Genomic DNA, 23,321 nt, shown 5'->3' on the forward strand with positions numbered 1-23,321 from the left:
CTAAGATAGAGCTTGCATCCACAAATTCCCATTCCTGTAAATATGATGTGGCATATATAAGAGAGAAAAGATTTAAATTACAGTAGGTTATCAGCTCATCTCTAAACACTGAAAACTTAATGACTGGAGATCCTTTATGCATAAACAACATAATTACTTCAAAATTAATGTTTTTATAATCACACTTTTAAAATCTCTCTGCATTCCCTGCCCACCTTTATAATAACCCCGAACACAACAGTTCCTTAACAAATGGGGGACAAGGTTATGTAGCAGGTGCCAGTTCTCACAGCTAACAAAGGGCAGAGCCCACAGATGTGACTGCTGTCAGAGAAAGCAAACAAGGAAAAATGCTTTATTAACCAGTGGGACTTGGAAGAAAATAGCTTTGTTTGTATATTAATGCCTTTCTCATTTGCAAGAGATAATTTGTAACTTTCAGCTATTTAAAAAAAAGAAGTGTAAATAGCTCTTCTGTCTAAAAGGTGCTTTCAAATGTCTTTTCAAAATGATGTTTTCCCCAGTGTTTATCTGTGAATTGGGCAGCAGTCTCACTGAAGAAGATAGTGAAGCTTCTGCTTTCTTCTGACATTTTTGCCTTCTCTCTAATTAATCCCTTTATGATGCAGAAGAAAAATCCCACTACTTAATAATATTATGCACCGGCCCTTGAAAAAGAATCTAGCAATACCACTTCAGATGCATTTGCTCTTATTGGAGCCTGGAAGGAGACCAGCCAATCACAGAGCTTCTGATCATCTCTTAGGTTTAGGGTAACCAGAGATGGAAACCTTCCAGTCAGTTTCCCCTACCAGTCAAATGCATACTGAAGATGGTAATCTGATTTGGTTGTCTGTTTCTAAGTTAAAATATAAACTGTTTAATACACATTTCAAAAACAAACAAACAAACAAAAACCAGTGAAGAACGGAGTAAGAATTCAATGTATTTTGCTATTTTCCTTTAAGAACTTCTGGTTAAAATCAGTTGCATTTGCCAGCATCACACATAGAAATTGAAACTACAATAGGCTGTCTTGGAGGATCCATGTGCAAATTTGGGAAATGGCATCATCTTCAGTGTTATACTTTACTCTTTTTAAACTATGTTCCTTGCAAAATTACTTCTTAGTGTTTAAAAGGTAAGATCAATTTGTTGGCAATAAAAATGAGGTTCTGATTGTTGCCTAAAAGGATCCATACTCTTTCAAAACTATGAAGTTAACAATGGATTCCACAGGATCCTACACTGTCTTCTGGCCTCCATAGGTACCTAGACATGTGCACATCTCCTCTCTCTCTGTCTGTCTCTCTGTCTCTCACATACGTACAACTAGAACTGAAATAATACATTTAAATTTTAAATGTGAAATGCAGAATCAGTCCCCAGAAGGACTTTAGACTGAATGCATGTGGCTTGGGTGACATCACATAAGCATTCCATGTTATTTTACCTCATTTGCTTTTCATAAGGCTTGATGAAAGGTGATCCTCGCATAGTTTGTGTTTTGATAATGTGGTCATCCAGCAACATCTGAATTTCATCAACTGATGACAAAATATATGTCCCACTCTCTCTGTAAGGAAGAATGACGAATTCCATTGCATCCCATTCAGTGATCATCTTATCCATGGCCTTTTCAAGAGAATATTCTTTGCTAGCAGCTTCACTAATGCCTTCAAATCTGTCTAAAAATGGGTCCAGATTCATGTCTATGAAGGAGAAAACAGTAGAGTCATCGGCTGGCTGCATGGGGAAGCCAACGATGGCAGACATGGCCTCCCAGTGCCTGGGGCGCAGACCAGGATTACAGATCACCTGGATGAGAGGAATGTACTGTTTGAATTCTTCCACTCTCGATCTTACTTTTTTTGTCATTGCCAGTGCATTTGGAGAATCGTGGAAGGCCTTCTCTAGCTTATAGAGTCCTCTCCAGTAATTCCCAACATCGGTTTCGACTTGGTCTGGGTTCACCTTATGATATGGTCCTTCTGTCCAGGCTCTGTGCTTGGTACTAAACTCCACAGCAGTTTCATAGAGACGGAGATAAGGGTTCAGACCATCTTGGATCTTTTTACGTTGAGGATACACTGATGGGATCCAGCCAAATGCCTCCTCTTCTGCATTAAACTGCTCAATCTGAAAAGATGGGCGGTGAGTAAGTGATTCTGAAAGTGAATGATGTTTAAAATGTTAATCACCAGCACACCCTGAGCCCTGACAGTAAATCCAATGAGTGTAAGGACTGAGTTTTAATCTAGTTCCTGTTTATTTTCTCTTAAAATTAACAGAACATGTATCTTGATGGTGTACATCTGTATGTAGTTTGAAATGAGGAACTTGAGCTAATGAATATGTATGTGCATTACCTCACCCTGAAAAGCTGCTCTCTCAACAATTTTCAAATATATAATACATAGTCATTAAATATAACCACCACACTATGTAATAAAACTATCCAATATATTTCTCCCATTTAACTGAAGTCTCATATCCTTTAATCATCATTTCCCAGTCCCTACTCCCCCGTAACCACTGTCTGATGCACTGCCTCTACAGGCATCACTCTCCTCAATTCCATCATGCAATTTGTATTTTTCTGTATCTGGCATATTGGCCTAACACATTCCCTCTGAACTAACCTATGTTACAAATGAAATGGTTTATGTTTCTAAAGACTGCATATCATTTCCTCATTTCTTTGAGATCATGTTTTTGGGCAATGTTTTGTTACATTCGCTTAATAGTCAAATAAATATATTTACAAGTAGAACTTTTACCCACTAAGACAGGTTGAGGATCTATCTGGCTTTAGTCACTGAAAGAATGCAAATGCTTGAAATGAGAACAGCATTGTGTTAGATGTTGTGAAAAATATACCAAGGGTCTAATTCCTAAGAATTCCTGATTCAGTTCAGGAAAGACATAAATAGGTGGAAATTCAATAGGAGAAATATTGCAAACCAGTAGCTACTTAACATATATGTAATGTTATGTATGCACATATATGTGCTGTGCCTCAGACATGTGTAGAAGCAAGCAGACCACAGTTCAGGATGAACAGGAAGAGGCAAAGGAAGCATTATCTCTTAGTTATGGACTATGTGAAGACTTGGGCTGCACAATCTACAAAACTGCAAAGTTGTTCTTGGATACATCAATTAATCAGGGACTTAGAATTTCAGTGACCCCAGTTATAAACCAACTTTAAAAGCTTATTTCTTTTCTTTCTTTTTCTTTTTTTTTTTTTTTTTTTGATGTGTGTTTGACCTTTTTGAGATGATTGTAAACTACTTAATTACCTAAGCAGACACACAGGCCTTTAAATGTAAAAATAGTACAGGTTTTTTTTTTACCATCATAAAACATAATGAAGATTACATTATGTGTGGCAAACGATATAGCTTTTGTCTTCCAGGTTCTTCTAAGCAAGCTGACTCTGATGCAGCAGCATAGGAACACAGAGGCTCAGCAAGAGATAATAATGGGTCCAATCTTAAAACAGCTGTGCAGTCTAAGTGGGCATCTGAATACAAAAACGCTAAACAGCAATCAAATGCTATTATGCGCGTGCTTTTCTCAACAATTACGGTAGAACTGCGATGCCAATGATTAAATGATGCAATGTATGACAAACTGGCAGATATAACTCTATCTTTAAAATAAAAGCTGAGGACCACAGATACATATTGCCACCCACAGAGCACCACCCTGCCGTTTCTTCTTGAAGCATGACTGGAAATTTGGATTGCTTCTATTATTCTCTTGTTTAACATAGTTCAACTGTTTTATCATTTTTTTTTTTAACAACATCTCACTTTGTAACTTATGCTGGCTTTAGACTTGCAATCCTGCTACCTCAGCCTCTCAAATACTGGTAGTGAGGCATGTAACACCATGCCTGGATGGATCTATTTAAGAGTGAATACTCAATACAAACTCACTGCTCTCTCCTTGGATGACTTCATCCTTTAGAGATTTTAATTATACCTTGTCTGCTGCTGCATCCAGCTTGCCATTCAGCATCTGGGCCTTTTTCAGGTACCGCTGCACATCTTGCAGGTCCCCAAATGTATGAAATTCTTCCGCTTGCTTAGCATAACTCTCCAATTCCTCCACAAACCGCTCACACCGCAACTAATCAAAACAATACATGTGCTTACTATACTTTCAAGATGAAAACCACTGGGCATCAAGAGAAATTTTAAGTATTTGAAGGGCTTATCAAAATTATTATATTTTTTAATGACAAAAATATAAAGAACCTAAAGGATAACTGGAATCTAAAATACAAATAATTAATTTAAAATAAGCATGCTGAAATTCCTCTAGTTCCATAGTTTATAAGTTGGCTAAAAAATTGATGCAGACAAATGACTAAGCATTTGAACAACTCCTAATAACTAGGATGCAGTTAGAAGAGAGATCTGTTTATTTAAGGGTTATACAAATAACTACATCATTTTCATAGTACTTGTGAAAAACTGAACTTCTTTAATTATGCTGTTTCCAAAACAGCTCTTCAATTAGTAATGCTGAACCAAGATATCCCAAGGTTATTGCTGTTTCCCATGAGCACTCATGACAAAAAAATGTGCGAAGCTAATAAATCCAGGTGTGAAATATTAATATTTTAATAGTCCAACATAAAACAACACTTATTATAAAACTGTCATGGGTAAGTTATCTCAGATTAAATGATTCTAAAAATATCTATTAATGAAATATCTAGAAGTCAAACCTAGGTTATTCAAAAATAGGGTCTTTTCTTCTATTTCATTGATCCTAGGTTGGTTTCTGTCATCTTTTCTGTTATTTCCCAGTAAATTCATTGCCCTGACTTAAGGGGCAAAGGAAAATAAGAACAAGATTGCATTGATATTATGTGTAGACTTTTGAAATAGAATACTTTATAATCAACTGTAGACAATTCTGGGTCACCTAGGAATTTTCTAAGGGTCAATTATTTTATGATTTAAGCATCCAATATTCATTTTCACATTTCTATATTCATAATGTTGGTAATAACCTAGTTGTAAAAGAGAAATAGCAGAATTAATTTAAAAATAAACAATTTTAAGGCTATGAATTAGTCTCCAACTATCATAAAATATGAACTGAATCTTCTTTGGGGTACTAGAGAAAAACCAGTAGGTTGTAATCAAAGAACATCTTAATTGGCTGACCTAATTAATTCTTAAGATTAATCAATCTTAAAGAGTTTTAGATTCTTCTATAAAATGAAGCTGAAAATTTTAGGTGATTCATACATAAAAATCTGTGGTATGTTCACAGCCCTCTGAAAGCTGGGTTTGAATATGGCCCACATTCGTGTACTGGAAATAAACATGGTGAGAAATGGAACCCTAAGAGTGAGCAGGGTCTAAGGTCCTGATGAGGTGGTTCTGCTATCATGGAAGTGACTATGAAATATAGAGTAGCATGTCAGTAGGGAAATCTCCATGTCAATGCAATAAAATATTAGAAATTAAATCAATCAAACAAAAAACACTGAAGTTAGAATCATAAACTGCATAAGACACTGTCTTATTTATGGTCACCTGTGGGCAATATTTTCCAACGTTTTCTTCACACTAACTCTAAAACTGAAGAAATGATCCCACATCAATCATTTGTACTGTTGACTCTTGAATCATGCATTAGAAAAGATCCAGTATGTGTGCACTCTTCTACTGAGATTACAGGGGAAGAAAGCTCCGTGTGCTCCGTGTAGCAGAGGAGCCTCTAACTCTGTGTCAAGAGTTAAAATTCAAAAAACTTTCAGAAAGTAAAATCTGCTGCCAACCTTAAGGCCTTCTTGATATTGTTCTGTCTTGTCTTTGATGATTTTCCTGTGTTCGTCGAAAATCTCTCCCATCCTGGCATACCACTGGAAAACACTGTTATTCAGCCGAATGTCCGCGGGAGAGAAGTTGACACACTCAATGAGGAAGGCCAGACAGTTCTTAGAATCCACTAATCTCTGCCCCAACTCCACCATGTCAGTGGACTCAACTTTCTGAATGTAAGCCTGAAGGGAAACAGAGGTTACAGACAGCACTGTGAGAGCTCTGTGCAAACACAATGCACAATACACACAGGCACATCGCGAAGTGTGGCCAGAACTGGAAGGGCGGGGGGGGGGGCTCGGCACAGCGTCCTTCTCAGCCATTCTAACCGCTTCACTAAAACAACAGAAAGAAAAAAAAAGTGAGGATATACTTAATAACACATTAAAAAAAAAAAAAAATCAACGGAAGACCAAGGAGGATGCCGTGCATCCCTGGAAGATGAAGATAAAAGCAGACCTGAGCAATTGCATTTATTCTTTCAGGTTGATGCTTTTGGGCACCAGACATATGCCCAACACATTTGCCACGTGCTGACAATGGACTGAGCATGAAGCAGACATGGCTTTTACCCTCATCGAGGGTGCTGTCTAACGAGAGAGATGGTTATTAGTCAAACAAGTGGAAACGTAAAAACCTCAGCATGGACAGCACACCAACAAGAGGCCTGCTGATGCTTACAACATGGCATGGAGTTCTGAGGCTGCCAGACATGAATGGTAGCTCTCCACAAACACAATGGGACAGGCAATGGGCGTGGCAGGTGGGAACAGGGCAAGAAGAGGGAGCTTGTGGGAGCGTCTGAATAGATGCCAGGGCTGCAGCAGGGCACCAGTCTAGAATGCTTATTTTTAAAGATTTATTTTTATTTTGATTATGTATGTGCGTGAGCATGAGGGAGAGTGAGGTCACATGAGTTTGGGTGCTTATAGAGGCCAGAAAAGAGCTTCTGAACCTCTGTGGTTGGAGTTACCGGTAGTTGCAAGGACCCCAAAATGGGTGCTAGGAACCAAACTCAGGTCCTCTCCATCCTGAACAGCAGAGCCATCTCCGCAGTCTCCGCAGAAAAGTGGTTTTTAATTGAAGCCAGATCCCATGGAACATCCCAGGCTCTAGTCAATTGCACAAATCAACTGAAGGAAGAAGATTGTACCAAGCCGAAGTTGGTAACAAAACTACCTTACTTGCATGAGGGAAAACACTAAGTAGGAGCGAATTGCAGGAGTCTAGAACTGTATGGCTACAAAATAAAAACCCACAACCAACAATGTCCCAACACATAAGCAACAGACAGCTTTAGAAACCAGAGTTTTCACAAGTAATTAATATCTAGTCAAAATATGTATTTTTACACTTAGCAAGTCTTGTTTCCACAGAGCTCAATAACTAGGCTTATATTTCTCCTTACGCTAAATAACTATTTTTGTATTGAATAAATTTACCAACTTGTTTGTTCTTATTGGAATGAACTTTTAAAGTGCAGAGATTATTTTAAATACAAAACAATAAATTTTATTTGCTAATTTTGAATAGAAATGCATATTGAGTAACCCCAAATTTTCTTCAACAAAGGGGAAAGCATGACACAGTGGTTAACTATACCTATCACCAATCAAAAAAGTTACATGAAATTACTTGATGATTGATGACAGCTAGGCAAAACACAAAAATGCCCCCTTTAAGTCAACTAGACTATGGATGTGTTTACATACTCAGAACCCCAGCCAAAATACAGACAACTTTAAAGATAATAAAAATTTGAGTAAAACTAAAAATACATACAAAATTTATATATTTTGATAAATAATTTTGATAGATTTTAAAGAAATAACTAGAAGAATATGTTCATGCAACCATTTTAATTTTTTTTTATAATTTCTGTTTATGTAGAGTTTTGAATGGTTTTACATGTTTCCAGGTTCAGTTAAAAACCTAAAACTCAATGTAAAAGGGTCCTAATTTGGATTTGGGGAATTCTAGAAAGTGGAAAAAAAAATTCCATAGAAGGTAAATGTTGCAAGAACAAAAGCAGCATAAAATGGAACTGTTATTAGTTACTTTATATGACTTTAGACAGAGTTGAAAAACAGAAGCAACTAGAAAAATAACATTGTGCAGATGGAAGGGCTTGATGCTGGAAACACTTCAGCTGACCATTGCAGTCAGCACGACACAAAACACAGCCTTTTCAGAAATGAAAGAAAATATTGCTTGAGGACTGAATGCCAGTTGATTAAAACAAGTGACTGTACATGTACATCTCAGGTTACCCTGACCAGTCCTGACCAACGTCTGCCAGCACAGTGATAATTGCAAACATTGTTCTCATGAACATCCCACAGATGGCCCCATCAGGCCTCCAACACTTTCAGTATCCAAGCTCCCTGCTGTCCCCTCAACTCTGACCTGGTTTGGTCAGTGAGATATTAGCTAATGTCGCAGTAGCAGAAAAGCACTTATACAACAGGCATGCTTGAGTGTCTGCTCTGCCAGGGGAACCTGTGCAGGGACCTGCTGGAGCCCGAGAGACCAATGGAGCAGAATCACTTGCTAAAGACTATTTACACCAGACAGCTCAACTGAGAGCAGCTGAGCAAACTGAGTGTATTGTAACAGGCAGCCCGATCAAGTGCCCACACAGAGGTCAGAGGGAACCTCCAGGAATAGCCGGACTGCAGGCTTGTAAAGGGAACATTTAACACGTCCTGACGAGTGGAAGCCGCTGTCTTAACCTTCAGAGTGACCTCTGCGCTCTTGTGACAGTTCTGATACACACAGTGACACAGGCCCATCAGCGATACCTTCATCTCCATGAGCTCTGCTGTGTTCGGGGGTGTGCTCAGAGCTTTCTCAGCTATCTTCTCAAACTCCTCGCACAATCTGAAACAGAGGACAAAAATCGATCTTACAAACTTATGATTTAATTTCACTCCAGCACATATTTATTATTTAATACTCTGTTGCATGGAAAATAGCTCATGATTTATCTACATGACATGTAATGAATTAAATACAAATTTGTGTTCATTTACTTATTTCTCAATATAAGTTTAATGATCACCTGTCATATTCCACACTATAACATTAAATGACAGAAATATAAAACAAGTAAGATTTTATAATGACACACACAGCTCAATTTGATGCCAGAAACAATTCCTTCAAGAAGCGGTTCCTGTGCTTAGCCCACTGACACAGTTAACTAACTCTACTTATGGGGAATAATTAAAAGAAACAAAACAAAAAAACAAAACAGGCCGGTTGCCCAGAAATGACAGGTATATACCAACATTTCCTACTGGTCAATTAAAAATAAGGAACAAACTTGGAGTTGGTAAGAAAGTAAGGGACTCCAGAAAAAAAATAAAAAAAAGATTCTTCACAAAACCCTGCTGTGGAGGGAAGGAAGAGCATGGGGACCATGCTAATTTGAAGGTGGGGCTAGAGAGATGGTTAAGCATTTGAACATGTTTGCAAACCTCAGAGGCAGAATCAACAAGGAGGACAGGTGTGCCATAAGGGATACAGATAAGAAGCCACGGAGTTCTGCTGGTAAGCAGAGAGATATGAGAATACGTAAAACCATGGTAGAGACCTTTGGGGTGAGGCTAGGTGATCCCTACCCGGGGCTCCTGTAACAGTTCCGTTGTGTGCTCTGTACACTCAGTGAGCCTGACTGACATAATTAAAAATAATGGGGGAATAAAGGAGAGCTGCCATGAGCTCAGAGGGTCATAGGAGGGGGGAGGAGGCAAACTAAAACTATAAAACTAAAGCAAGCGCTCCCCCCAGTACAGAACCCTCAATAGGAAATATTGCTACCATTCCTTGGTCCATGTAGAGGGAACAACAGCGCTTTACACTGACAATACCTTGGGGGTCCTGGAGATTCCCACACATCCTAGCCTCTTCTGCTGGCACCTCCCTCTACAGCCTTCTCCTCATTCCTTTGCCATACAAAAAGAAGCAAAGCAACCGGCTCTTCCCTGATGGATACACAATCCCAACAGCCTGCTTGCTACCTAGGTCCTTTGTCTACACCGCTCTCCTCGCAGACTCATCCTTAAAAAGGAAATTCGTAGTCCCTTTTGTCTTTGCAGCCCTCCCTTGCTGCCTCCTCTCTGCAGAGCACCACACAGAGGAAGCAATCTGTATTATCTCCCCTCCCCCCCCCCATCACTGAGTGTAGTACTTATTGTCCCCTATTGCAATGTACTGTTTGTATTTTGTGTCCATTTCTGCACTGTAACTTCTCTCAGCATATTTCATTCATAACTTAAGCCTAGTCCCATGTGGAGCACATGTTAGGTCAATGAAGCTTCCTTCAGGCTTCTACACGGTTTATAACGGTCTTGCTTTTTTTTTTTTTCTGACATCAGGGCTGTAAGAAACAGTCTTCGAGGCACATGTGGTGACTCCCATCTGTAATCCCACTTGGATACTGGGAGATGAATATTTGGGAGTACCCTGGCTTGCAGGCCAGCCCAGGGACCTAGTAAGATCCTACCCTCAGAAGCCACACAAGGGAAGTCCTGGTTGTCTGCCTTCCCACCTTGTAACGTGTTAGAAACAAGGATCTCTGTTCCAAGACCCATTACACTAGTTGTGCTTGCCTTAGACAAGCAGGCACTCAGTTTTACACACTCGCATTCTCTGAATTTAGACTAGCTAGCCTTGCAACCCCCAACTCCCTGTTTAGCCAACAGATACCTCTCCAGTTAAGATAACAACTTGTCAAACCTTAAACAATAATGATAGTTGACAAGGTTCCAGATTTGACATGTCCTCAGAATCCCCCATTGCTCTTACATAAATCTACTTTGAAAACTAACTAATGTGTTGATGGCATACATTTTAAAATATGAAGAGAATGTCTTGTGCAAAAGAATGAAAACTTGTTTTAATTGAAACAATTAATTTAGATGATTGGGGAGGCACATTTGTGATGGAAATCATACTGACAGTCCCATTACAAAATGTCACTCCATGTAGAAATAAGTTTAGCATAAGCCTTTCTTTTGAATCACTTGTGACACTGTCCTAGGCCACTGCTGTAGCTGAGTAACACAGTGACCACTCCCAACACACACTCACACACACATTCACACACACTCACACATACACTCACACACACCCTCATTCACATACACACACACACTCACACACACCCGTATTCACATACACACACACACACACACACACACACACACACACACAAACAATCAGGGGCACTTCTATACCTGGTGTTCACTTCCTGGTGATCTCGGAACATCTTAGCTATCAGTTTGCCACAGATGACATCTGCTCGCTTCACCAAAGCTCTGATCAGTTCCTCACAGTGCATTTCAAACATTCCCAAACGAACTGTCTGCAGGATGACAGAGACTTAACAGACATGGACAGGAACAAGTCTTCCATTCTCTGGTACAGATATTGGTACGTTGCATGCAATGTAACAAGGTTAAGCCCTGAGTTTTTATTCAGGTCTATAATCCCATGAACTTGGGAGGCAGAATCAGGACTGAGCTGAGTTTAAGGCCAGCCTGGGCTACATAGTGAGTTCCAGGCTAACCTAGGCTACATGCAAGATCCTAGCTCAAAAACAAACACCAGAAGACAACAACAAATTCGCATGTGGGGATGGGGGAGTTTCTGATACCTGTCCCCCGCTCTCTGTATTTTACAAATATCTTGTGAGTAAATATCCTTGAAGTTTGTTATTTTGGAATCCAGAATTATAATACTAGATTTTTAAAGTTTAGAAAATTGGGTTATTGTTAAATCAATAAAAATTGACTTCATTTATTTTCATTTTGTTTTGTTTTCTCTTGTTTGTTTTTAGACATTGTCTTGCTTTATAGTCTAGACTAGCTGACCATGAGCTTCTGGTCCTCCTGCTTCAAGAGTGCTGGAACTACAAATGCATATCATCAAATTCAGCAGTAAGATGGATTTCAAATATTTGTTCTATATTTAAAAATAATACATGGGCATGGCAGAGAATTTGAAAAAAATGTTGTTGATAAAAAGGTTAAGAGAGGACATGTAAATTTCTATTTCTTATGGAAGGGTAGGAATCTAAACATAATGGAAGCAAGCACATTTTGGCGTCATTGCTGTAGTTCCCAAATAATTTGTTAACATGCAATTAGAAAGTCAGGTTCTTGAGAGTAGAGGCAGTACATGACATAGGTCGCCAGTGGTCCTGGCATCTCAGGCACTCAAGTACAAGAACTGTGTGTGTCCTAGCTGTCCTACACTGAGACTTACACCATGCTTGACACCTATCACCATGAGTTTGTTCCTGTTGACAGCACTCTGAATTTTTCACTATAGGTTCTAACATTAGATGTTAATACAACTGAGAAAAGATCATTCAATTCAGTTAGGAGTCATACAGAAAAGACCATTTACCTTTCGAGATGTATACTGTATTTCTTCTATTAGTTTTTGGTATTTGCGGATTTCCTCTATTAGTCTCTCATAACTCTGACTTTGTGACAAGAAGTCATCAACATCATGCTCTGCTTTTCTGGTAATCAAGAATTGATACTTGTCGTACAGTTTGAGGTGTTCAGTTGGTGCCACGCTCTCTCTTATCACCACCTCCTTAATTTTTTCTTTATGAGCGTCCACAATTTCATTCAGAATTATGGGCTTCAAGGTTGTTGGTTTAGATTTACTTTCCTAAGCAAAGGAGGAAAATGATGTTACTTCAGGCACCTTTAGTTACACTAGCCCTATTACATTATCTTTGTAAAAAGTGTCGATCTCCCTACATTGTCGTTTTTTATTCCTAAGTGTCTGTATCTATAGGAATACATTTAATCTAGACCAAGGAAGTGTTGGAATTTGTGTAATTTTCATTTTCCTAGCTAGCTGTTTGTATTTTCTTTTCAGTATGATTGGGAGAATGGGCATTTGAAAATACAATTGCAAAATCAGACCTACGACACAAAACAGCCAAGTCCACATATAGTTGTGCTGGATTTCTAAGGCTGGCCTTGGCCTGCACTCCAAAAAAGAAAATGCTCACAGAATCACAGCACCACACTCCACAATCACAGAACCTCTTACTGGTGACCTTTGATGTTCATCATTAGCTGCCAAATTCCTATTCTGCTACCACAGTTAGGTTAACAGTGAGAAAGAACGCATGAGACAACAATTTTAAATGAGCAGATAAATCTCATCAGCTTGATTCCTTCCCCTTGCAAATAAGAGGATAAATAACTGTGTTGAGGTAACTTATAATCTGTGTGGTTATTCTTAGAAACATCTGTACTCCGACATCTAGAAGACACAACTTTAAAACTTGTAATGTATAAAGATCATGTTCTGTAGTGGGCATTCTATGACATTAAAATTGATCACACTGATTTAGTAATCCAGTGAGTATTTGCCTGCTATGCCCCCTGGTGGTCACGTTGAAGAGCATCTGTCTTAAAGCTAGATGACTCACAGGGACAGAACTAAACACTGGTGCCTCTAAAGGTCCCTCATTCCTGGATTCAGCTGACACTTGACGTCGTGTCTCTTCTATAAAACAGCTTTCAGAACGATGCAGTCCACATAGCAGGCCGTGTGCAGTGTGGATATATGGGTTCTCGTGCAAAGGTCATTAATACTCATCATAGAATGTTTCTTACATTTTTAGCAGCTTGTCTAATTTTTAAAATAGAGCTATCTTTCTAGACATAATTGGATTCTCAGACTTGAGAAGTACCTTAGAAAGTTTCTAATATAAAATTTAATTAGTACCCATTGAGAGTTATGGAAAATGGTATTTTGTGTGATACCTTGGGTGTTCAAAGAATATCAAATTTGATCATGAGACAGTTATGAGCTTGGACTCGTGGTGCATTAGCCCTTACCAGGTTTGCCTTCCCTGGGAAATAAAGGTGTACTTTAATCTATTTTCCATTGCTATCAAATATAATAATGGGCAGCAATATGAACCGGCTTCTGCATTTACTGTCAGAGGTCATTGAGACTTGCTATGTAATTATTTTATTCAGAGTGTTCATGTATTTTATTTTCAAGTCTGGCTGGTCCTCAGATCACCTAGAGACATCTAGGGGTGGTGATCATGATGAACCCCTGAATTTTTATTTTTAAAATATGACCAAGCAAGGTTGACAAAACCACTATTCCACATACAATGCCCCATACAAGTCCTAGCTCTCAAAATCTGATGTCAGAACAAATATCATTCACTTCTTGAAAAGTCTAAGTTATGTATTTTCATACTAATTGAAACTCATTATATATCCTCTTTACTTTAGACACTGGGAAGGGATTACTCATGTTTCCCAATCAAAGTCATAGCAAGAGAATTCATTTGGCTACTATGATCAGTACTTAGAGTTTGGTAATTATTATCTTATTAATTTGCTATCTGAATGTGTTTCTTAAGCTTCCTTGACATTTTCCATTCTTGAAAAAAGAGTAAAGTATTAGAAATGAGTGTGACAAATGAGTTGGGGTTATGCAAGGGCAAAGCAAGCACTGAATTTTGACAGACTTTGAAATTTGGCAATATGAAGAACTGATAAAAACAATTTCAGAATATATAAATATGTTGGAAAAATCATTAAATTCACCTCTTCCAGTGCATGGCTGAGGAATCACAGTATAAATGGAGAGTCTATGGGGCCAAGATGAGAGAAACTCAATTTAGAGAAGTCACACATGCACAGTGGACTGTAGACTTCACTCATCTCTGTGGTTAGGCTAGGCTCTGAATCCCCAGCAGGGGGGAGTGGAGTGCAGGGTCTGACACCTCGAGACAAAGCCTCAGAGTGAGCAAAGTAGGACACGGTAATTCATGGCCTCACATTTAGTTAACAGAATGAGGGCTCTAAGGAGAGAGACCTTGACAAAACTAAAAGGAAACAGAATCTTTGAATGGGGTGCAAGAGTGAAGAATATGTCAGTTCTTTGCCTGTGAAAGAGAAACGGTTGCCTTAACAGTCCGTGACCAGAATTCTATTCTCTGACTTGGATAAGCCAGTGAGTTCAAAATATTATTAACTCAAAAATTACTCAGCCAAAGCTTAGCCTTCCAGAGCTCTCAAATAATTACAGAATTCCTGAGAAGCTGACTTAAACAGCAGCCCCAAAGACCTCCTGAGTCAAGTCCTTACGTCTGCCCCATAGTAACAAAAGGAAAGAACTCAGAGAAATTAGCCGTGATGGACAGGATTCTACCAACAGCAGAATCATACAAGCCAAGAACACCAAAAGCAGAATTCTTAAATTCAGAATGAAAGAGAATTAGTACATGTAAAGACAAAAAAAAAAAAAAAAAAAAAAAAAAAAAAAAAACCTTAATAAGTAGAAAGAAGAAACAACTGTCCTAATCTGTTTGTACAAAGAATTGATAATGGGAACCCCATGGAAGGGACATTGTCCTACCAATGCATGATTTCATTTTGTTTATTCTTTCCACCTTTTATTAAGCATGAATTCTTTTCTTGAATGCAGTTTCCCCCCCACTCTCTTTCCCTCCCCCACCTCCTCTCCTACTCAGACCCACTCCCTATCTGGTTCTCATTAGAAAAGAACAGCCAGTGAATAACTTCATAATCAAAATGTGTCCTGGTTCGGATTTCCATTGCTGTGATGAAACACCATGACCAAAAGCAACTTGAGCATGAAATGTTTTCTTTTGCTTATACTTCCTTGTTACTGTCCATCATCGAAGGAAGCCAGGGCAGGAACTCAAGCAGGACAGGAACCTGGAGGCAGGAGCTGATGCAGAGGCCGTGGAGGGGCCCTGCTCTCTGGCTTACTCATTATGGCTTCCTCAGTCTGCTTTCTTACAGAACTCAGGGCCACTTGCCCAGGGGTACCACCATCAATCACTAATTAAGAAAATGCCCAGGCTGGAGAGGTTAAGAGCACTGACTGCTCTTCCAGTAGTCCTGAGTTCAATATCCAGCAACCATATGGTGGCTCACATCTGTAATGAGACAGGTGCCCCCTCTTCTAGCCTGCAGAAATACATGCAGACAGAACACTAAATAATAAGTAAATAAATAAATCTTTTAAAAAAAGAACAAAGAAAATGCCCTATAGACCGATCTTATGGAGAAATTTTCTTAATTGGGGCTCTCTCCTCTCAAAGGACTCTAGCTTGTGTAAAGTTGAAGCAAAAGTAGCCAGCACAAAATCAAATCATGAATTACATATAAGATGTCTGTTAGATAAGCATATGCAGCATTTAAAAAGAAATTATTTAGGAATATACAGAAAACTAGTAACTTCCCCTCAACTTTTCACCCTTCTCTCTCTCCCCTCTCTTTTTATAAATTAACAATAGTCAGTCGTCCAAGACTCAGGCTCGTGATGCTTCTGCTATAAGCTAAGAAGGGGATGTGAGCACCATAGTAAGGTGTGATAGGGAGTAGCCTCCAGGGCAGGGATACTCTGTTCCTTAAGATGGGCTGCAACTATGCAGGCTAACTGAGGCCATTTAAGCCTTTAACGCTAGTGTCCCGTCTGTACTTTTTGTACACATAAAATATGGGTAAGCTACTTTACAAGCAGAAAAGGAAGAAGAAAGCTATTGGTTGGAGCTGTGAAACATGAAATCCTTGCAAGTTAATAATGCACTGGGCACTTCTATGTGATAGATTGAACTGAAGTGGCCACCAAGGAAATGTTGAGGCAGGATCAGTGATCAGTGAGGACAGAGGCAGGAACTTGCTACTGATAGAAAATGCTAGCTATGAGAAGGGTTATCAATCACAGGACAGTTTTACAGAGCAGGGGTTATGTTGACCTCACTGAAGGAGTGCTTTAGCAAGTGGCCTGACTGAGACATATAGCCAGCACTCATAAGCTATTCAGATCCCATCATGGCTTGACTTCTTGTCCCACAAAGTTTCCTGCTATATCCAATGGAGGATTAGGCTTGGGAAGTGTGTATAAACCATGAGAGAAGCTAGTGGGAAATTATATTTTTCAACCAAGATTGCTATTTTTTAATGTTATTTGTGTGAGCACCTTACCTGCATGTTTGTCTATGCCCCATGTGCATGTGGTGTCAGAAGACAAAAGAGTGCATGACATCCCCTGGAACTGGAGTTAGAGATGGTTTAAGCAACCATGTGCATGCTGGGAATCTAAACCTGGTCCTTTGGAAGAGTATCCAGTGCTCTAACTGATGAGCTATCTCTCCACCCCCAAGTTTTTTGTAAGATGGTATTAGTAGCTTTCATACTCTGTGAAGCAGAGGGTTTCTATAAACTCTTAGTAGGCCTTGTGTGAATGGTATCATGCAAAGTCAAGAAATCAGAATGTCCTTGTTACTTACCCACTTGGAATACAATTTTGTCTCAACTCTTGGCACAAAGCTGACAGCCTTAATCATGACTTCATAAACATTTATAAGGATATCTATGTAGTCATTAAACTCAGGTTCAAACTTTATGCTGTTATTATCAAGAATCAGCCTCATGATGAAACCTGGATGTTCAAAAGCTCTAACAGATTCCTATAAAAATAAATAAAATAATGATAGGTATACATGGAGATATAGAGATCATTTGTTAAGAATGAAAGTATGCCAACCACAATTAAATACACTGAACACATTTCCTCTTGCGCCTGAGATACATAAACCAGAGAGGATCCTACTGGAAAGATGGCAGTAGTGACTGCCATCCTGACTAGCTGAACCTGGGTGTCTTGTTGGACCTACAGTTTAACTAGAGGACAAGCACATTCTGTAGGAAACAGTCTCCTTCCATACAAAAAAAATGGACTCCTCATGCAAGCCCCACCCAAGCCTTCAAGACTCCACCTTCCCCAAAGAATTTGCCCAAACCCTCATGATTGTGATGATAATCTTATCCAAACTATACAGGTTGACCTGACCTTTTAGTAGTGCAATGGGTCTGAAGACAACTTTCTGCTGTCTCATTGGAAAAGCTATCTTGCTGTTTTCCTCTCTGAAAGAATTGGAAGCCTGTTATGTAATGAGCAGCCGCATGGCTGAGGCACACTTACTGTGGGCTGGGCGATGAGGTCTGTGAAGTCTTGCATGGAGACAAGAGTGAGGTCCTGCAGCTGTAAGGTCATAAGCGTAGCAGCACAGTTGAAGAAAGATTCCAATTTGGCGCTGCTGTCACCAGTTGGCAATTGCTTTTTTTTATTGCCTTGGTAATAAATGTTCTGCACTTCCGGAAACCACCTTGAAAGAACAAAAGACATTTAGAAGTCAATGCTCTCAGGGAATTACTCCATTCACATTAAACATTAACAATAAATTCTAGATATCCAAAAGTCTTCATAGAGAGGCGTATAGCTAAGTGGCATTACCCACTCTCTGAGACCTAAGTGCTAGAGTATTTCACTTCTTCTAGGAAAAGAAATTTTAAATCATAACCAATAGAAAATGACTCAATGATGTGGTGCTGTAAGATATAAATCTAACCCTGCAATTATGGTTCATGCATGTTTTGAAGAAATATGAACTAACCTTATTGGACACTTCAGGCTCTTAAATGGTCTCTGTGGAGTATCTGTTAGCTTCAAGTTACAGAGTGAGTAACTTGTCAAAAAAGCAGCTAGCTCTTGCCAAGTTAAACCCACATAGTATGCGAAGCTTTAAAACAAGGCACAAATCAAAAACAGCATAGATTTTACTTTCCCAATTTCCCTTAATGTGAATACTGAAAGAATGACTGACTTAAATATGAGTTTCAAATGTGCATGTGTCCTTGTAATAAAAGAATAATAGTACAATTCATATATAAGTACCTCATGCTGAAAATCACTAAAGATTCCAGCTTATAAAACTCCTATATCAACACTGAAAGATTAAAGAGTGCTGCTTCTTCCTGTCATAAGGAATAACTAACTCTTAAATAGTTCATAGGAATGACCACAGTGTTCCAACAGAAGAAATATACATTTTTAAATTTTCTTTTTTGCCTTCTTAGCAACATGTACTGTGACTACACTTACATCCTAGGAATAGTGTTATAGAAGGTATAAAAAGATATTACATCATCTTTTCTCTCATAATGATGAAAGTGTAGAGTTTGTCATGGAAAACTAGCTAGGAAGTCAAAGGACAGAGACACGCCCTTACATTTCAATCTTGGACAAAGGATTTATAGTGAAGGCAGCAGTTACAGAATCCTAACAGACGTATCTGAAGCAGAAATGATGAAAACTTACAGAATTAATCATGTGTTTCTGAAGGCCAAGGTGAAAGAAATTGTACTCAGAGAGAAGACACAGAAAGATGGCATCCTGCTACAAGTTCTCAAAAACAGATTAAGAATTTGTATTTATTACTTGTCAATGAATAGGAGATGCTGAAATGAAGGTTCATAGGATAGTCTGAAGAGGAAAGTTTACAAAGATAAGGAATAGAGACATCATTTATATTTTGTAATGGTCTGTCTGAATGGTGGGTAAGAACTGGCTAGGAAGACAGCTTAGCTGGTAAAATACTTTCCATGTAAGCATGAGGACATGAGTTCAATCCCAAGAATTCACTTTAACAATACCAATACTGTACCTCAGACCCCAATGTTGGGAAGGCAAAGACTGGAGGGTCCTGGAGAGCTACTTAATTTAAAGCCCCAAAGCTCAGACAATAATAAAAAAAAAAAAAAAAACAAAGTATAGACTCCTAAGTACAACACCTGAGGATGTTCTGTGGCCTTCACATGCATATATATGTGTGTACCCCAACATCCATGACTGTTTGCATGTACATATATGCATGTGTGGGCGTGCCAATGGTAGAATCAATGGGAATTAAGATGAAGGGATACACATTAAATGGACACAGAAGATGTTTTTTTTTAAAAAAAAACTGTCTAAATGGATGATGGTAGTCACAAAATAGTTCTTAATAAATACAAAAGGACTGAACTTCAAAATTGAAATCAATAACATGACACTTGGAGATTCAAAAGTATGTGGAGATAAGATAATATGACTATACATATCCAAAATTCACAAGACAAATTAGAAAATAATTTAGGATGAGTGAATATGAAATTATCATATTCTAAAACCAAGAGATAAACAAAAAATGTCAATGAATATAGGGAGTTTTAAGCTCTAACCACCTACATTAAAATACAAGATAATTCTAGACATTTAAAGAGAAGAGCAAACTAAACTTGAGACAAGAAGGGAATAAGTAATACCAACAAGCAGGGGACATAAAACATCAACAAATCTCCAAGTGATTTATTTGAAAGAACCAACACCACCAGGAAACCCATAGACATGTCTAGAGTCCCATATGAAGGACTCAAGACCTCCCTCTTCTCAAGTGTCTCTGGTTTGTATCAAGTTGACAGGAAGTGACCAGCACAAGGATATACCATAGACAAGCCTGGAAAAAGTACTTCCTGTAAAAAAAAAAAAAAAAAAAAAAAAAAAAAAAAAAAAGAATGGCCACATACTACATCATTCTGCTAAAATGTGATTTCCCAAACAGGGAAGTCCACAGGGACAGAAATCTGATCAGTGGCTAGCAAGGGCTTGTGGGAAAGAGAATGGGGAATGGCTGCCAAGGGAGGGTGAGTTTGCTTGGGGCTGGAGAAAACATTCTGAATTAGTGGTGATGACTGCACCACCTCACGAATACATACAAGCCACAGAACTGGATACAGCAAAGTGGTGAACTTTGTGGTAAGTAAAAAAGGAAAAAAAAAATCTCAAAAATATAATACTCTGCAAGGATCAGAGTGGATGTTGATTGATGAATAAAGGAGATTTTTGAAAACCAAAATATTTTAAGATGCTCTTGGAATGGTCCCCTTTTAGGGGACAGAGAGAAAAGTAGAACCAGGAAAAAAAAAGCAGGGTGGGATAAAGAATTAGAAAAGTAAAGAGAGAGGTATATAGAAGGTCAACAGACCATGCCAGCAGCCAACAAAAGACACAGGGCTCTGTGAGAACACCCACCCTGGGGTTTAGAAAAGCTGTAGTCATTTCTTCACTAATTTGTCTACTGTGAGCTCATTTCTGCCTTTTAGAAATGAAGACTGCATCCTGGCTCACCAAGAGATACTTAGACTCAGTGTGAACACAGCAGGGGACACTGTCAATCAATCTACATTTTTATCAGAAAAGAAATCAATGAAGTTTTGAGCTCTATTCTATCCTGTGACACCATCTCACTGAAGTTTGTGGCGGGGTCTGTCCCCAGAGTTTTATGTTGAGGGAGTTCATCTGAGCCCTGTCCTGAACAGGTCACTTTCTTCTCTGCACTCAGTTAAACAGTCCCATTCTTTCTCTTCTCTCTACTTGTATTTTTTGTCTACTATGTATAATATTAACTAAAAGGCCAAGTTTTAGAAAATAATCTTATTTTACCTTACTGGAGAAAAAAAAGAAATATATTTATTCTTAAATGATCAACATACTTTCTACTGAACTTTTAGAAATCACGAGGATGGCCTGACTTTTGTGTCCTTACTGGAGAAAAAAAAAAAGAAATATATTTATTCTTAAATGATCAACATACTTTCTACTGAACTTTTAGAAATCATGAGGATGGCCTGACTTTTGTGTCCTTTTAAATTTTAATTTGACCTAATTTTAATGTCCTATTTTTAATAAATTAGTGACCACATTAGAGACAATTGTCCTAAGTGGCTCAGGAGTGCATTGTCTGGCACCTGCATAATTAATTATCATATCTGTCTATCCCACTCTGAAGGACCAATCCAAGCAGATGCTTAATTATGTTTTGGTAACCCTAATACCACTGTGGTTATACACTCCTTTACACCGCATCCTTTCCCTTCTGGGTCCTTTCAGTGCTTCTGTGTTCCTCACCCAAAGTCAAGATGACAGAGCACACCCTGTGCCCGGTGCAGACAGCAGGTGAAACATCTGGTGGTGACTAGTTTCTGCCTGTTGTCCAACAGCTCTCAGGCCAGAGGCAATAGCAACACATTTACAAAACAGCCACCATTAGTGACAAGCATTTCAACTGCTTTCCGTTTGTTGCTGTCTACAACATGTCACAAAAACCAAGATAATTAAGGGCAGATTTAACTCTTAGACTGAAATGTGTTAAAAACTTGTTGAAATGGATTTTCTAAAAAGCAGTTAAAATGAAACACTTCAGCAACCACATCTCTAAATGTAAACTTTCCTATATGAGAGTTTGAAACCTTACGTTTTAAGCAGAGTCTCCTTGGCAGATTCCATGTGCCTAATGACAATGTTCTGAAAGCCTGACAGCTCCAGCGCATCCTGGCGGTTGTGGAATTCTTCTATGTCAACTAAACGCAATTTCCTGCAAGAGACACAAACAAACAGCAATGTGAGATCAAGGTTTGGTAGTGCATAATCATATTATATTCCTAGATTTATCATCAAAAGTTGTACTCTACAAAATGAAATGGTCAAGAATATGAGATTTTTCTGTGTGGGGCAGCTTTCTGTTGCTGTGACAAAATGCCAGAGAAAACAGAGACAGAAAGGTTTGTTTTGGCTCCTGGTTTCAGAGGCTTCAGTTCACGGATCTGTTGTCTGGGGACCTGTGGTGAAGCAGACATGCTCAGTTTAAGGCAGTTGGGAGAAAGGAACAGAGGAGGGAGGGAGGGAGGATGGGAGGGAGGGAGGGAAGGAGGGAGCCCCCATGATCCAATACCTCTGAATCCTGGGGCACTGGGAGCAAGCCTCCAACATATGAGCCTGTGTGAGTTTCTAAGGGCAGGAACTTGCTCAAACCCAGTTTAGTCACAGGGATGTTTGTAAAAAAAAGTTCTGAGAGGAAAAAAATGGATAAATTTTCATTTGTATATAAAAATGTTTGCTAAAACTTACACTTCAAGTGTTGTAGCAATCCCAAAATATTGTGTGTGTGTGTGTGTGTGTGTGTGTGTGTGTGTGTGTGTGTGTGTGTGTGTGGTGTGGTGTGGTGTCTTTATGTATGGGGGCATTCAAATGTGGTTAAATGAGTACAAAACAATATAGAAAACGTCCACCCTACTGCAACTGTGAGTTGGTTGTTTGGGTTGGTGGGAAGAAGTCAAGGGTTGAAGAAGGGGGAAAGGGGGCATCCCATTGATCATAGATGCAAGGATGGCCCAGGCTTTAGACGCCATCTTAAGAAATCTGAATTTTGTATTATTTTGGTAAATTTTGAAGCATATGTCCATGTGAGCATATTGCCGAGTGCTTCCCTGAGACCTATGGCAGGCCTGCAAAGAGGGGCTGTGTAGCTGGAGTTCCCATACAGCCTGGCACATCCTCCTCAGCCTGAAGGGACAAAGGTGTACCAAGCAACCTTTATTTCCACCTCTGCCAAGCCCTTCCTGTTCACAACTGCTCTGCCCCACCAGGATGACACCTATGAGGCTAGCCATGCTCCCCATCAGCCATCAGGGGTCTTCAATACATGCTACCGACTTGGGCAATGTTTATCTTGTTTCTGAGCTATTCAGGGAACTCAAGCAGCTAATGTTCTGGACCCTGAGT

General features: G+C 39.0%; 1 protein-coding gene across 1 annotated transcript in view; it reads right to left on the minus strand.

The window, feature by feature from the left end:
• Positions 1-23,321, minus strand: part of Dnah7 (dynein axonemal heavy chain 7) — a 201,071-nt gene that overhangs the window by 161,065 nt on the left and 16,685 nt on the right. Inside the window, exons 6-14 of the mRNA XM_051190199.1 lie at positions 22,015-22,134; positions 17,865-18,048; positions 17,170-17,349; positions 12,264-12,536; positions 11,090-11,217; positions 8,651-8,729; positions 5,807-6,031; positions 3,991-4,137; positions 1,454-2,139 (exon numbers count right to left, since the gene is read on the minus strand). Coding sequence (XP_051046156.1) covers positions 1,454-2,139; positions 3,991-4,137; positions 5,807-6,031; positions 8,651-8,729; positions 11,090-11,217; positions 12,264-12,536; positions 17,170-17,349; positions 17,865-18,048; positions 22,015-22,134 — 2,022 coding nt within the window. The remainder of the gene's footprint in view (positions 1-1,453; positions 2,140-3,990; positions 4,138-5,806; positions 6,032-8,650; positions 8,730-11,089; positions 11,218-12,263; positions 12,537-17,169; positions 17,350-17,864; positions 18,049-22,014; positions 22,135-23,321) is intronic.

This window comes from Phodopus roborovskii, unplaced genomic scaffold (assembly GCF_943737965.1).
Source record: "Phodopus roborovskii unplaced genomic scaffold, PHOROB, whole genome shotgun sequence".
In the NCBI taxonomy this organism is placed as follows: domain Eukaryota; kingdom Metazoa; phylum Chordata; class Mammalia; order Rodentia; family Cricetidae; genus Phodopus; species Phodopus roborovskii.